At 53.0% G+C, this 15,535-nt stretch overlaps 2 protein-coding genes across 2 annotated transcripts; both read right to left on the bottom strand.

Moving 5' to 3' along the window:
• Positions 1-6,289: 6,289 nt before the first annotated feature.
• PG986_007995 (glutamate-cysteine ligase) lies at positions 6,290-8,713 on the bottom strand (the record flags this gene model as incomplete). Its single annotated transcript, XM_066844217.1, has 7 exons — positions 6,290-7,306; positions 7,380-7,965; positions 8,020-8,142; positions 8,201-8,352; positions 8,417-8,482; positions 8,570-8,642; positions 8,703-8,713. The coding sequence occupies 7 exons, from the start codon at positions 8,711-8,713 to the stop codon at positions 6,290-6,292; spliced, it is 2,028 nt and encodes a 675-aa protein (XP_066700329.1).
• Positions 8,714-10,069: 1,356 nt separating this feature from the next.
• PG986_007994 (Major facilitator superfamily transporter) lies at positions 10,070-14,713 on the bottom strand (the record flags this gene model as incomplete). Its single annotated transcript, XM_066844216.1, has 6 exons — positions 10,070-11,102; positions 11,255-11,511; positions 11,569-12,389; positions 12,438-13,015; positions 13,090-14,114; positions 14,222-14,713. 6 exons carry the CDS (start codon positions 14,711-14,713, stop codon positions 10,070-10,072), a joined length of 4,206 nt encoding a protein of 1,401 aa, XP_066700328.1.
• Between the last annotated feature and the right edge of the window lie 822 nt (positions 14,714-15,535).

The following is a 15,535-nucleotide window of genomic DNA, read 5'->3' as shown; positions in this document are numbered from 1 at the left end:
GCCTCGTTGTGAACGCCGTAAACCCCGACGCGTCCGGCGAATGCTGCTCAAATCAGCAAGCCAGCCTTGATGCAAAATCATGATCAATACCCAAGAGGGACAAGGGAGGTATAACCGTTGCCCGATTCAATACCAACAGGCCCGCTCCAGGGGCTAGTCACTTAAAGCTAGCTGCATTTCTGTACGCTTGCTTGGTCTTTTGCCTGGTGACGGCCATGGCGATGACTTCAACTCCCGTGGTCCTTTGCTGTCATGTCATTACTGATTACTACTCTCTTTTCCTTCTTGTGCCTCTTCCCGTGCGCCTCCTCAGACCACCTACAAAGGGGGCTTGCCGACGCACGTAGCCGAGACAAATATGTATTTTGAGCTCGCCTTGTCTCCCTTAGTGTCTATGACAAACGATTACAAAGGAAGCGAAAAGAAGAAACCAAAGGCGCACCAAAGCCCGAAGATGAAGAAAGAATAGCAACGAGGGCTGGAGCCACGAGTTCGGGTTTGTCGTCCTTTTCTTCTTCTCGGCGACCGTTTGCTTCCCGGCGTGTTTATTTATGTTTGTGGATGTGGATGTATGGCCAACGATGTCGTCGATACATGCTTTTTCAAAGGGTATGCCGTGATGGTTCGATTTTGACGCCGAGTTATGCTGGCTTGCTCCCTTTTGGGTACAGTACCGACTGCTTGCCCCCCTCCGCCCCCAACACTTGTGTTTTTTCTCTTCTTCTTCTTCTTCCTGCTTCTTTCGTTTCCCCGAAATAACCGACGTACATATGTATGCGCATGTGCTGGCTGTAGGTTAGCCGTCAACTTGGGTCTTGGTCAACCCCCCATACCAATGATGGCACATGCTGGTGCTGTTTTATGGTGCTGGGGAGGGTAATCTATACCCAATGAAGAGGATGCAGTCGTGTAGTCGTGTGCCGAGGATTGAACGACGAACGAACGAGCGCGCGCGCCGCACCCGGAGCCCGGCGGTCCCAGTTCTCATTGTTATTCTCATTATGTTCGGCCCCGATGACCCTGCTTGCAGGGAATTGTCCGGCCGAGAATGCAAATCTATGGGGACCCTGCCCTTTTCCCCTGAAGATTTCCTTGGGCCCCGAGCCAAATAATATGGGAAAACCCGTAATCAACTCTGTAGATGTCAGAGATTAACACGACAGACTGCCACTACCTGACACGAGAGAACACGAATCAGAACCACCCCCCTCATCGACCCCCCTTCCCCATCTCCCATCCATTCCAGCCCCCCGAAGATAATACGATACGTAGGAAATTAAGACGTGCGATGTAAGTGGTCCGGGGAACCAATGCGAAAAGGCGTGGAGGCGTGGAGGCGCGTCCTCTTGGACCCCTATGCAATGAGTGGCCTGCCTCCCGGTTCATTAACATTCCTGACGAGGAGGTGACGGGAAAGGGCGAGGGCGAGGGCGAAGAAGAAAAGCCCTTGCATGATGGTCGCACACCCCAAAGCAGAACGCCGTAGACAAAGCTCTCGGCAGAGCCATACCCCGAAGATGAGGTTGTGCAGAAACCCCCAAGGGGAGACCGTCTCTCGCACCCGGCCTCTCCGTTATGCCTATCTATCACGTGTTGTTGTTGTCATCGTCGTCAAGGGCGGGGGACATAACGTAGGTGCTACAATGGTCTTGCTGCTGCTGCTGCTGCCGCTGCTGCTACGGCTTGTGTTAGCTACTGAATCTATCATCTACGTAACCTATCCATACGTAATACATGGACATATATGTATCATGCGGGGTGGGAAAGGGAAGGTGGAACAAGCGACAGTTGCCCCGTTAGATGATCCTATGCAACCGCCCGTTTCTCAGATCTAGCCGTCTCCAATCGAACAAGCTGAACCCTTCTTTTGTGTGTCTGTGTGTCTGTGTCTGTGTCTGTGGTGTCTGTAGTGTCTGTAGTGTCTGTAGTGTCTGTAGTGTCTGTGTGCTCGAATCGAAATCGAGGGAAATAAAAAGGGGGTGTGCGCGTGAGGTACATACGAAAGCAAACCACGTAGGTAAGATCGGCATGAGGGGAGGAGGGGAGGGGATTGGGGTGGGTGGCAGATGAATTTGGGAAGGGGAAGGGGAATCCCACTCCCCGACCAAAATACACACACCACCAAGAGAGAGTCTGCAGGTAGGTAACCGAGCGACCGTCGCGGTCTCTCATCCAACTCCTGCTGATGGTCGGCGACCATTTCACATTCTCTTGTGTACGTTCATTGTTATTCCCGTCGGGCGCGTGTCCTTTTCCCTTTGAAACCCGTACACAGCCCGCGCCTTCTGTCCCCTTGATAATTGCCCACCGAAGACGAGAATTGGTGATAACTCCAGGTAATAATATGATGGACGACAGGTCAGCAATCTGTATAGAGCCACCGCTGTCTTTTTTTTTCCTTTTTGCTCCTCCTCCATCGTGCTTGCTCTCTCTCTCTACCTCTTCCGCTCTCCCTTTCTTTCTTTCTTTTCCTTTCCCGCCCGTCTTTGCTGCTTTCTTCTTCCCGCCTTCCGCGGATTACTCATACATAAATATCGACATATATACCATAATGCACTATAGATGCATGAATGACAGCGGCCTGCACTGCACTGCACGCTACGTACGTACTCTGGACTGGGGTCTTGGTTGGTTCGTCCTCGACACGCGAGAAGGGAGGAGATCCGGGGCGGCTTGCTTTGCTTGCTTACTTGCTTGCTTGCTTACAGCTGACCTCATCAGAGTGACGGACTGGGGTGACTACCTTATGTCTCGCAAATCACTGGACACTTCTGTCTGGAGAGCTGATGTGTTGTTCAGGTCAGGTACTTTAAGGGTAGCATCGGGATCTACGGGGCAGGTAGAGCTGCTAGGAGGCAAGTAGGCAAGAAGTCTTACTGCGCAGTTGCAATAATAAGCCATCACGGATGGGTTCTGATTCGAGGGTTTACCTCCTCTTGGGCGCCTCGCCCCGGGCAGACAGGCAGGCAGGCAAGTCTCGGCTACCAGCGACCGGAAAGACGCATGTTCCAGTGCGCGGTCACCCTAGAGAATTGATACATGCATACCATACGTGGGATAGAGAAACCGGCCCTGCCTGACCGATGTACTACATACAGACTTGATGGTGTATATGTATGCATGTATGTAGTGAGTAAGTGCAGCATGTAAGTATGTATGTATGTAGAGTAGGTCACGCAAGAAGGGACCCCGTCTCTTCTCTGTGACACACACACACGCATATACCAGACACGTACACAAAGGCTCATGCAACTTCCGATGTTATCTGCAAGTGCCAGATTGCCGATATCGCCGTCGCCGTGTTTGATTTGCGCACACGCGCTCTTTGTCAATGCGTAGCAGCATATACCTAGGTACTGCTGTATTGCTGCGTCCAACATGATAGAAGCAGAGCGGCTCGTTCAGCCTACTGCTGTCCGTCCTTGATCGAGGAAGTATGTATGTGAGATCGCACACAAGATCACACACATACATACCAACAGACACACGCCCACTCACAGTCAACCACGAACCAAAAAAAAAAAAAAAAAAAAAAAAAGCTCCGCCCCGAGCGTAGGGTAAAGTCTCCGCCCATCTACATGTCCAAGTAGACTGCAGATAGATGAGCGGCGAAGGAGTTCCTCTTCGAAGGGCAGGCAGGCAGGCAGGCAGGCCCCCCATCGCCCTCTCAGCATATTCCCCTTTGGGATCCTACGCCCGCCCGCGCCCGCCTACCCGCCCGTGCCAAGTCAATTGCAGAATTTCCCGACCGCCTGGCGGAGAAAACAGCCTTCCCACTAGGTTGGGCAATATGCCATGTCATGCGGTTCTCTTACGGGCAGCAAGGCAGTAGTGAGAAGGAGCAGAAGGAGAAAGTCAGAAAACTAAAGTCAAGCGTCGTTGTTGTCGTCGGTTCCTCCACGGGCCCAAGGACGTGTCACGATGCGATCCAGCAGTCTGTCCAGCGCTAGTCTCCACTGTGGGCAAAGGGCCAGGGACAAGGGAGAGAGAGGGAGGGGCGTTCGTTTCAACGGTCAATATAAAAATACCACAGGGAAAAAAAAGAAAGGAAAAAAAAGGGACCCAACCCCAATACTCCGTATATATGCATACAAGCAAGTACTGTACCACTCATTCATTCACTGCCCTAGTATCGACCTAGTATCTGGGCCCGGTAGGCAGGTTGGGTGCCAGCGCAGTGCAGTGCAGATTGTGTTGTAGATATTAGCTGATTAGGGCCTGGGGCCGGGTCAAAAGTGTTGGACGATGGAGCATCTCGATTTGTTTTCATCTCCCGTCGTACTGTTCCCGTAGGGGTTCGATGGGTGGTAATGGGTAAAGTAGCAACGGGGGAGAAGGGAGCCGTCCAGAGTCCATCCACACTCACTGGCTGGCGTTCCTCTCTTTCCCTCTCGTGTCTCCTCCTGCTCCCTGTGGGCGGGCTCGGGCTTTGGCCCTGGCGGGCGGGCTCTCGGATGACCAGATCCACCCGAAAAGTGAGGCGGGCGGTTACGGGGGGGGGTGGTAGGCAGGTAGGTAGGTAGTAGGTACCGTACGGGGGAGTAACTTCACTGTACCTTTTTATTTTTTATTTTCTCAGTTGCGATTTTTCTGTCCCTCTCGCTGCTGGCTGGCTCTCGCGCGGGCCCCATCCCTCCCACTCACTCTCTTTCGCGCTCTTTCTTGACATTGCTGCGGCACGGTGATCAGATACCCAGATACCGTTGCATTCGACGGACGCGTTATGGGGCCCCTTCAAGGTCAAGGGGCGGTGTGAATGGAGGAGTGGATGGGGAATGGGGCCCTCTAAGATCGTATCGCTTGCAGCCGAGAGCCCGTACCGTTCAATACATGTGTCCGTCGCTGCATCTCACTGGGCTTGCATGCTTCCTGCCTTCCACTCTTCCCGTTTCCCTTGATTCCTTCATCTTAGAAAGAGAGAGGGAGAGAGAGAGGAGAAAGCGTTACGTCGTAACAGTAGCAGGTAGCAGGTAGCACCAGCAGCAGTAACCCTTTCCAGGGGCAGAGGGAGCCAGCCGGGCAATGAACACGACGACGATACCAAACTTTGTCGCTGACCATCCAATCGCAACCGAATGGATAGAGAGCGCCAAGTCAAGTGTAGAGATAGATCGACAAAGTATCAAAAGTCTGAAGGTCGAGTCGTCCGACACCCTAAGCCGGGTGAGTAAGTAAATAAGCAGTCATCAAAGACGCCTGTCTGTCTCCCTCATGCAACAGCAGTAGTACCAGCCATTGCATCAATACAATACAATCTAGGTAGACCGCAGCAGTTTGACATCGTGATCATTGCCTATTGAAACGGCAGCGTAGAAAGAGAAAGAGAAAGAGAGAAAGAGAAACCGATGACGCAGGTGTATGTATCTGCATTTGAATTTTCCCGTCCGATGCGACGGATCTGGCGCGCTCCCGTCGAACCACAACAGCCGGGTTCCTAGTTGGATGGTTTCGATAGTTCGATAGCCGCGCCACCTCGAGGTCCTCTCGCTAAGGAGCGACGTGCCATTACCATCTCATGCTGAAGATCAAAGCGATACGCGAATATCATGAGACGCCCCCCTCTTCGGCCCTATACTGTTCTCCCCCGTTCTCCCCGGTCGGGGAGGGGGGTTAGTAAAAGGAGCGGCCCAGAAGTAGGGCAATAGCTACGAGGTAGCCAGCCAGCCAGCCAGCCCCCCCGGAGCATCTTGTGGGTTGCCGGTCCGCCATGATACCTGCATCGTCATGAGAGATATCGCCTTTGTCGCCTGATACTGACCCGACAAGCAGGCGGCTGCTGTACCATTTTCTTCCCAAGGGCGGCGCCATCTCAGATCGAAGCCGCCGTCGGCATGCGACTGCAATTGGCATGTGACTGCAATTGGAGTCAAACCATCCTGCCGTTCTACGCTCCTGTTGTCGTCATATTGTCTGCGAGGAGTAAATCTTGGTTGCCTAGTGAAGCCCGTATCTGATACAGTACCAACTCCGGATTAATCAGTAGCCTTGCTGGGAATTACATACTTGTAGACACGAAGCGCGTAATGATATGATGATGTTCCTGGATGTGACTGTAAGCTTAAAGAAAGCCCTGGTAGAAGACGAGAAATACTCCGAAAAGCACCGTTCATGTGACGCCGTACACCAGAACATATTTGAACAACGTTGCAGCATCACAGGATGGCCAGAGACCTGTTGAAGGGATGTATATACGTCGTGCATCTCTAAGAATAATGGAAATCTAACGTGATACTTCATCAATCAATAGCAATGATGAGAGCAACTAAAGGTCGGGACAAGCCAAGTCCGATCACTTGCAGCCACGCCTGAACCTGCCGAGCAACTTCTCCAAGTCCGGCACGTCAAGCCCCTTCCAGCCCTTGCCCTCCTGCTCGCGGTCGGTGATGTCAATAACAGAACCGACCAGGTCCTTGGTGACCTCGTCGCCCACAGCGCTGTCGTGCTGGTAGGCCGGGTGGTGGTCGACAAAGTCGCGGATCCAGCGGGCCGCCGTCCAGAGCTCGCCGCTGGCCCGGCGGCGGATGAGGTCGAGGTATGTCGCCAGCTCGCAGCGCGTCTGCACATCGACGTTGACCGAGTCGAGGTAGCTCTCGACAATGGGGATGAGGCCCGGGAAGTCGTTGTCCTCCGTGCGCGAGCCGTTGATCACCTCGTCGATGCTCATGAGCGCGTACTCGTCCTCCACAGGGCCCGTCGGCGTCGGGGGCCGACTGACCCCCATCGGCGTCGAGGTGCCAGATGCGCCCCCTCCGCGCAACGGTCGTGTGGGGAAGGGGTTCTTGCGGAAATAGAACTTCTTGTTGAGGACGGCGTCACGCGCGTGTGCCGTCTCCATGTTCTCGTCGACCTTGGCGATGGGTATATAGAAATTGAGGTCAAAGGATAGGATGGCGCGGGTGATCAGAACCATGAAGACCGAGAAGGCTGCATTCTCAAAGTCGGTAATTTGGATCTCCATGGGCCGGAACTCGACGCGCCAGCCAATGTCGCTTCCAGCCGGCGGGGGCTTGAACCGCATGTGTTGCCAGTTCGTCGACTGTATGTTTTCGAAGTGATCCGCCTTGGACATATCGAGCTCCTCAAGGTCCTCGTTGAAGATAACAATAGGGTCACGGATAAACAGATGGGCAAAGTGCGTGGCCAGACGATCATCCATGCCGCCCTCCATCAGCTTGTCCTTGATGTCCTCATCAATGATCAGGTCTGGGTCGAGGTACTCTGGCCGCAGACGATTGTCGGTAGAAATGTATGTCGAGTTGGATGCATAACGCGATTTGGGTATCCTCCAACGGCTGTTTTTCAGGGGCTGGTATTTGTCGTCAGTACGAGATTTCGATGTGCCGGTGACAGGCAGAATCAGTGGGGGAATATCAACTCACCTCTTCGCCCAGCTCCTCCTTCGTGCGATCATCGACCGCCCTACTGATCTGGTTCCAGCGGACGTCGGTGTCTGCTAGGAACCCCTTATAAATAGGGGTAGCCGCCGTCAGGGCCAGCATGATGGGCCCGATGGGACTCAGCTGGTCATACATCTTTCTGCCTTCGGTGATGTTCTTGGCCTGGAAGGTGATTTGCAAGCAGCAGCTTCCCATGCCAAACGCCATGGCGTCCATGTGGATGAAGTTGTCGGGTGCAGCACCGTTTCTCACATCATCGTCCTCCGGCCAGTTATGGAGATCGTAGTTCACGCTAGGGTCCTTCCAGGGATTGGGGGTGTTCTTGTCATGAAAGACAGGAACATTAACTTGGACTTTCCTGCCACGCCTCCAACGGATGTTGGCAGCTAGTGTGGGAAAGCGGATATGGGGGTTAGCAATCTCATCAGGCACGAACTGCGAGCGCAGCTTGGAGCCAGAAGGCGGGTAATAGGGGTCGGTGAAAACCCCTGGTACGCCTAATCGGGGGAATGTTGTGAGAGTGATGGGGTACTCGTTGCTTTTCATGTGCTCCTTGGCGATTTTCCTCCTGAAGGACTAGATTAGCGGGAGTGGCCATTTCAGGTGTTTATTGCGGACTTACCTGAGCTTCATGTCCGGCTCGACACCTAGAAGTTCCTTAAATCCAATACCCCATGGCTTTCCAGGTGTTGCCTCCAGCATGAATCTCCCGAATTCGGGGTGGAAAACCGGAAGGGGGTTTGAGCTGTCGGCATGTAAGTTGGTGCAACCTTGATCCTATACGGATAAGAGATTAGACTTACAGTTGGCTTTGAGTCTCCTGGATAGCCGGCACGCCACCTCCCTGGTTGGACAGCTCTTCGTCGGCAGCCAGGGCCGTGAGAATATCAGCCTGGCGAAGCGATAAGAGCACCTTGGGCTCATCCTTTGAGTACTTGACGACAAGATACTCGACCTAGAGATGGCAGTTAATGACCTGCCACAACTTTGTGTGAGTCTAACGGGGAGGAAACACTCACCTCATCGCCCCAAAGCAAAGCGTCCCGCTCCTTGGTTTTGGCCTTGTTCCATATCTCGAGTAATTGCTGCAAGCCCTATCGTCAGTCCCGCCGACTTGTAGGCAGGGGATGCCTTTCAAAAGGCGAAGGGGAGCGTTGCATCGACAAGCGTACCTTTATGCCCCATTCTCTGACCTGGTCTGCCTTTTTCTTGGCGTCTGGCCAATCCAGAGCCGTACCTTCAGCGCTATGCGAGTATGTTGTCAGTTACAATGGCCGACCACTCTCCAATTGGGTCGTAACGTACAGCAAACCCATTCTGGCACAGCAGTCGTGGGTAAAAGATAGGAAGGAATTAAGAGAAAAAGAAAAAAAAAGCGGCCAATTCGGCTACTCCCGGCAGTGCGCAGCTGTCAGCGAGGATGCTATGTGCGGCAGCGGACCTTGCCGAATACACTTAGGCTGAAGTAGATAAGTAGGAATGTAGGAATGTAGGGAGGTGGTGTAGAGCTGCACGACATTAGTTGGGAGAAATTCATACAAGTAGTACACCCAGGCACATATACTGAATATATGACTTGAGGCGGTTTGTTCAGATGACCAACCTGAGAAATGTAATGCCATACAAGGCTGAGCCAAGCAACGGAGATGTCGACTTAGGGTGTTCGGGATGATTGTATCATGACCGGAGATAACTTGGGATTGGCCGTATCGAAGATTTCTTTCTACGCTGCAGTTTTGACTTTTTGGAGGGGCTGCTTAGACGGCTTCCTTTTTTTTGGTCTTTTTGGTGACTTGGAGCCTTCCAAGAAAACAATAATCGATACTGGTTGATTGGTATCTCGACTGTTGGCACGATGCTTTCGTTGCCCCGCACAGCAACAGAGATATCTGGATGAAACAAGGGTACTCGTGGTTTCGCGATGATCAACGTTTGCGCAAGAAGGGCAGGTGTGTTGGCTTGTCGACGCCGGTTGACTGACTCCCAATAGGACCCCGGCCGGAAGAAAGCACGCAATACCCCAAGAACGGCAGCAGTGCTTCTCCAATTCGCAGTCTCGGGAGAGGGGGGTTAAGGTGGTTCGTTCGGTGTTAGTGAAACTAATCAGTCAGAAAGAAACCTTATCGTCAGCCACCGCTGCGAACCGTGAAAACCCCAGAGTGCAGAAGCCGGTCGTCGGTCTGCTTGCCTTTTCTTCAATTGATGGACACACAGTCTCTCTTGAAGATTTCTTTCTCTTATGGTGCTTTCCCCCTCGTCTTCTGTTTCCCTCTTGCGGTATTATTAGACGTTTTTGGTCGAGTCGTGGTTGTGGGCCGACTGCGAGACTCGTCGTCTCCAAATCCGCACATGCTTAGAAATCCAATTGCATCACGAGCAATCAATCATTAATAATGTTACTGCTCCTTCAGTCCTACTGCTTAGAGCTTAGGCGCCCACCCGCGCCCTAACAACGACGCTAACACCGTCCCTCACCAGCCACAGATCCATTAACGTACGTTCTCAATGTTATACTCCAGCCCTTGCGGATCCTTTCACGATGCGACACGCTGCGTCTTATACTTTGCAATGTCGTATTAACATGTATTCTGTGTCGCAATCTCACCATCTATTTATTGCCGACATCCACCTTGTTTGATTTGTAGTAGCCGGCCGCCACCTGACTGAAACCCTCATTGCCCATCACCGGCTAGCCGGACTTTGCTTTCCATGTGAGCCCCGTGTCCCCGACGCCCTCCTTCGGTCTCAGGTTCACCGTCTGCCGACGGGTGATACGGGCCGCCTTGCACTTCTTGCTGCTCGAACCCTGCATGTGGCTGGACCTTGGGCATTTGATGCGACCTGTGGTCCTGCGAGCGGCTCCTGACATAGACATCCATAGGTGGCTCATCAATTGATGAACTCTCCTCTCCCTCCTCTGCCACTACCTGACCCATGACACATTCACGCTCGGTGAAAAGCTCTGTTGGGTATGCGGCATGGCTATGACCAAACCCAGCACCAACGGGCCCAGTGTTGCCTGCCCTGTACTTTTTCTCGCCCTCCTCGTCGCTCGACGTATCGATTCTCTTGCTGCGTAGGCTTCTCTTGCTGACTTTTCGTACAAGTTCTCCAACCATCGCGCCACTCCGCTGCAGATCTCCGTAGACCTCCATCCCCCTGTGCCCAAGCTCAGTACGGGCTGCTTCCAGTGCCTGCCGGTTGAGGTGAGTTCCCTGGTCGATCAGTCGATTCTTCTTGCGGATCTCGCTCCAGCGAGTCAAAGCCCCGAGCTCAAGAATGTTCATACGTCGGTTTTTGTCCAATGGATTGCCAATGACGAGGGGCCTCCAGCCAACGTCCTCCTCAGGTATAGCACTCAGGTCCTTGCGTCCACTGGCTCTGGCTGCGGCGATGGCAGATTCTCGTCGCAGGAGACTGTCTCTGCGGGCTTCTGTCCATTTCTCCATTTCCGCTGTCCTCGAATCTGGAATGATTTGAACATGCCGGAAGCGAATAAGGACACTGATCAGCAACAGGGTCAAGACGAACAAGATAGCGGCAACTACACCTGTTGTAGCCCTTTGCCCCAGATTTCTCCGAGCTAGGCCGCCAATCCCGGTGGCCCCAGCTGCGAATATGAAGGCAAAAGTGTGGATGACGGCATAGCCTGCTGTGACTCGTGGGAAAGAAGAGTAATTGGTGCGCTTTTCGACACTCTTCAGGCTTTTGGAACGGCCAGTCATGCCAGGTTCAAGATCGGAACAGTCCCACGTCTCCATGAGCATCCCGTTGCATTCGGATATTGCCAGGCACGACAAGAACCCTACCATTCCCGCAAACAAGCAAGGAACTGCAACAGGGATGGGGGGCCGTACGAGAAGACAGCATACATGGCCCCGGCAATTGGTAGTACAAGGATGAAGACCGCCCGACGCACTAGGTGCGAAGTCCAAGCGAAGCTGCTGGTGATGGTCATGCTGTTGGTGGCGACAGGATTGTACCGGGCCCTGGAAAAGACGTTGGCCTTTTGGAAAGGCACTGCGATAAGAGCACCGATGGCAACGGATGAAACTGCAGCGCCAACCAATGGCGAATGTAGTCGATAGTATCTCGACGTCAGCGATCCGAGCAACTATATTCATCTGTCAGCTCTGCTGCGTGGCTAGTGATGGTCATGGCTCAAACTCACCACAATGATCAAGACTATTTGGGCATAGATCCAGGCCAGGTATACCGCCATCGTGGCGAAACCAGGCTGTCGAAGCATTTCCAGCGAAAGGGCAATGCCGTGATAAACTTCCTGGCCCCACCACTTGGGACCATCCTTGACACGATGCATCATGATTTCTCCTCGGGCCACTCGTCGAGAGACCTGGTCTCCTACTTTGACTTCTGCCACAGATCGTCTCCATACTGAGCGACGAACCTCGGGTGTCAACACATTCAGTATAAGTACGCTTGCGATCAGTATAATACTGATGTAGATGCCCCATGATGGTTGGAGGCTGTTGATGACCAGCGCACCAATGAAGAAACCGAGCCCAAGAGATCCAATGAAGCACCACGTCCAAATTCCAAGCCATACACCAAGCCCGCCACCGTGCCTTCTTACGTCGCTAGAATCAACGAGTTCGCCATGGGGGTTCCTGCTCATCAAGGAGACGCCATACAAGTCCGTCAGTATGGAGTGAAAGTTCATACTTGCAAAACCCAAAGCCACGCCCATCAGTGCCCTGGACAATAATAGTGTCATGGTCCATAGGTTGGTGAAATTGATTCGGACGCTACTGATCGCCAAAGCCTGAGGAAACAGCAAGGGCATCGCCACCGCCAGACTGGTCAAGATATATGGCTTCCGACCATGTAGCAATGGCAGCGGCCAGCAGAAGAATGTTGGAAGTGCCATGCCAAGGTACAGGCCAACATTACCCAGGATCGCGGAGTGATTCGTATCAACGATGAAGTACTGGATAGAGGGAACCAGCCCAGCATAGATTCCGATGAGGATACCTATCAATGCAGTACTGATGCACGCCACAGTGGCTGTATAGCACTTACGTATCGGGGACCAATCCCGGGCTATAGGTTGCATTTTGTGTGACTTGGTCAAGCTGAAGTGCGCATCACGAATACTGACGTGAGATTTCCCTCGAAGGCTAATGTTGCGCAACTCGTGTGCTCTCTTTGCTGCTGACTGTCGAAGCGAGGCCCTCGTGGGATTGGCAGCTGAGTTATGATGAAGATGGTCTGGAGGGCTCACATCAGTACCCGACCGTTTAACGGCGTTTCGCTGTGGGAGCGGCATGCCGAAGTCAACCTTATCATCAGAGGCGCCGCCATCCAAGCTACATGCGTCTGCTTCTATCTGACGACTTTCAGTAGATCGGTTCTGGTATTTGTGAGGACTACCTGGCGACTTAGCGAGCCTGCGAAGGCTTTTGGAGCTACCGCGTGAGGTGACGGGTGGCTGGTGGAAGACTCGGATGTATTCGCGGACTTCTCGGCTGTTTGGTACATCTTCCTTAGTACGGGGCTTGCTGATTATTCTTGGGTTGTCTTCAACATATGCTCGTGGGGTAGGATAGACACTATCCCGCTTCAACTGGTTGTCGGACGGCGGCATCGGCAAAATCGGGCTGTGATCCCTTTGTTGTTGCGTGGAGCGCATATATCGGCTTGATTCTCGACGAGGCAGATGCGGTCCCATGACTTTGTCCATGGGAACTCCAGGGGTGCCAGACCCTTGCGCTCTATTGACCTCAGAGGGAGGGCTTCACAACCATGTGCCAGTCCCTCAACCGCTCCAATAAAGACTGTTGATGGCGCATAAAACCCTGGCGAATGCTCATCGTCTTCGCTCAGATCACCCAGAAGGCTTTCGTGGGCACTGGCGGGCCGAGACATGTCAGATATCATGTCCTTGCGGGCATACCAATGTCGAGTATTGTGCTCCCCGTCATCGGCATGACAATGCTCACTTGGTTCCGTGACATTGTTGGCGATGTGCAATGCCTCGCTTAATAGCTGCTCCAAATTTGTCATCGCATTGTTGATGGCATCGGCATCGGCAGCATTTTTGTCAGAGAATGTGGTGACTGATGTCAGAACCTCCTTACCAGAAGCATCCAAGGAGCTTTGGTGACTATGTTTCTCATGTCGTGGGTGCAGTTTCTCCGGTAACTGCGTCAGCTGAGGCTGGTTTGATTTTTTATATTTCAAAAGCTCACGGAGCCATTGTGTGGCACGTCTAGGGTCCCGTCCCTCTGGTAGAAAGGGCTGGGCTTGTTGATTTGGCTTGTTCTCCTGGTTGATCGTTTCCAACCCGCGCGAAGCATAACTTGTCGACCTTCGCCTCTGTGTCAGAAGGTGTTGAGTTTCAGGGCGTTTCTGTGATGCATGGACGCTGAAGGAGCGTGTGCTTGACCCTGGTTGACTCTCGTGCGTTGAATGTGGCATCTCAGATGTGGAGTTGGCCGTTAGCCATGGCGGTTTTGAGTTGTCGACGTCAACCGGACGAGAGCCTTCAAGGGGTGCTTCGCCGCTATTCCCGGACGGCTCTTTTGTAGCATCCTGTGTCTCCTTATTTTCTATGCCCAGAGGAATATCACCCCAGTAGGAAGCTACCTTGGAGGATTCCTCTTCTTTAAGTACAGGGTGGCCTGGTAGGGAAGAACTGGCCGGGGGTGTGGCATCGGTTGAGAATCTTCGGGGGGTGTGGGCGGTGAGTTCCTCTGGCTATGATACGATTGCACTTTATCGACCTTGTCATGACCCTGGTGGAGTTCTTCGAGAGATGAGGCTGGTTGTCCGGCCAATGTTGGCCAGTCCGAAAGCTGTCTCACCTTCGAAACAGGGTGATGACCTTGATGGCTATACGGCTCATTTGAATACGGGCTGCTTGAATGGGGGTCATATAGGCTTTCACTTTGGCGGGTGAAAGCCCTCGTGTCAACTCCATCGGCCGGTCTGACCTTTGAGATCCCTCCATGGCCAGAGTGCGCTTCTTCCTGTAAAATGGGTTGCGTAGCAGGCCGAACCTTTGTCATTGCGCTGTGATGTTGGTAAAAATGTTCCGAAACGTCAACTTCTGCTTCGCAAATATCCCCACCAGTCAAAGTGCGGAAAACTCGACCAGTGATGATTTGAGGGGGCGACAGCGAGCGTTGGGTCCCCGGGGTTCTGATAGGAGACTCGCGCTCTACCTCTGTTCCTTGATCACAGAAATCTGCTCCGCTTACAAGTCCGGGGTGGTGGACTTTGGAGTGAGCACCAGGGGCATGTAGGGTTGGATCAATACAAACGATTCCTGGAGGTTTGTGCTCTTTACTGTTCATGGCAACCACTTCCCAGTCGACCTTGTCTGATGAATTGTTCTTCGTCTCTTTCTCGGTTGGTGAGGGGGGTTGGCTTTTCTCGTAGCAGTATGCTCATCCCAAAGGATGGGGTCACTCTGAGTCAATATAGGAGGCGCAGGCAGGTCCTTTTCGCCAGAATGCTGCTGAGATACCTCGGACTTCAACAATGCATGCCGAGAGGAGCCATTTTTTGATCCGCTGGACCGAATGGAGGCAGGTCGCATGCCGTTTGCCGTTCGAGACATGTTTGAGGGACTTAGTTGCAGACTGGTCCTCGGGGATACGTCAACCTCGCCCAGTGGCTTTTGGTCTGGTCGTTTTTGGGCGAAAGGATCCGCGGTATTGGTGATGAAACCCTGTTCCCTGGTCTTTGCGTGGTCGATCTGCTGATCCAGATCACAGTAACGGACAAGTCGGATGACAGCAGAACTTGCGGATGAGGTATTGAGAAAGTCGTGGTGGTTTGGGAAATCGATCGCAGACTCTGATCCCCGGACAAGGGAGCGCCGGAACCCGCTCAGCGTGGCAGCAGTCACACGCCGTCTTGCAGGCGGGGCACTCGAGGGTCGCCGCTCAGGACAAAGGATCATCAAAGATTTGGGAGAACTAGGTAGTCATTGGTAGTCACCGAGACCGGACAAGTCCAGCAAGCAAAGGTCTCAGGACGCAGAGAGGAATATGGCTTGTGGCCAATATTGTTATAAGGATAAAATGTAGGTCGACAGGGAGGTGTGAGACAAGGTAAAGAGGTTGAAAAACTGCAGGAGACGACCCGGACCTGTGTAGAGATACCTGAGGTGT

This window comes from Apiospora aurea (assembly GCF_038362705.1).
Source record: "Apiospora aurea strain CBS 24483 chromosome Unknown utg000005l_segment0_segment0, whole genome shotgun sequence".
NCBI classification, from domain to species: Eukaryota; Fungi; Ascomycota; class Sordariomycetes; order Amphisphaeriales; family Apiosporaceae; genus Apiospora; species Apiospora aurea.
This window is presented reverse-complemented; position numbering and strand designations above follow the sequence as displayed.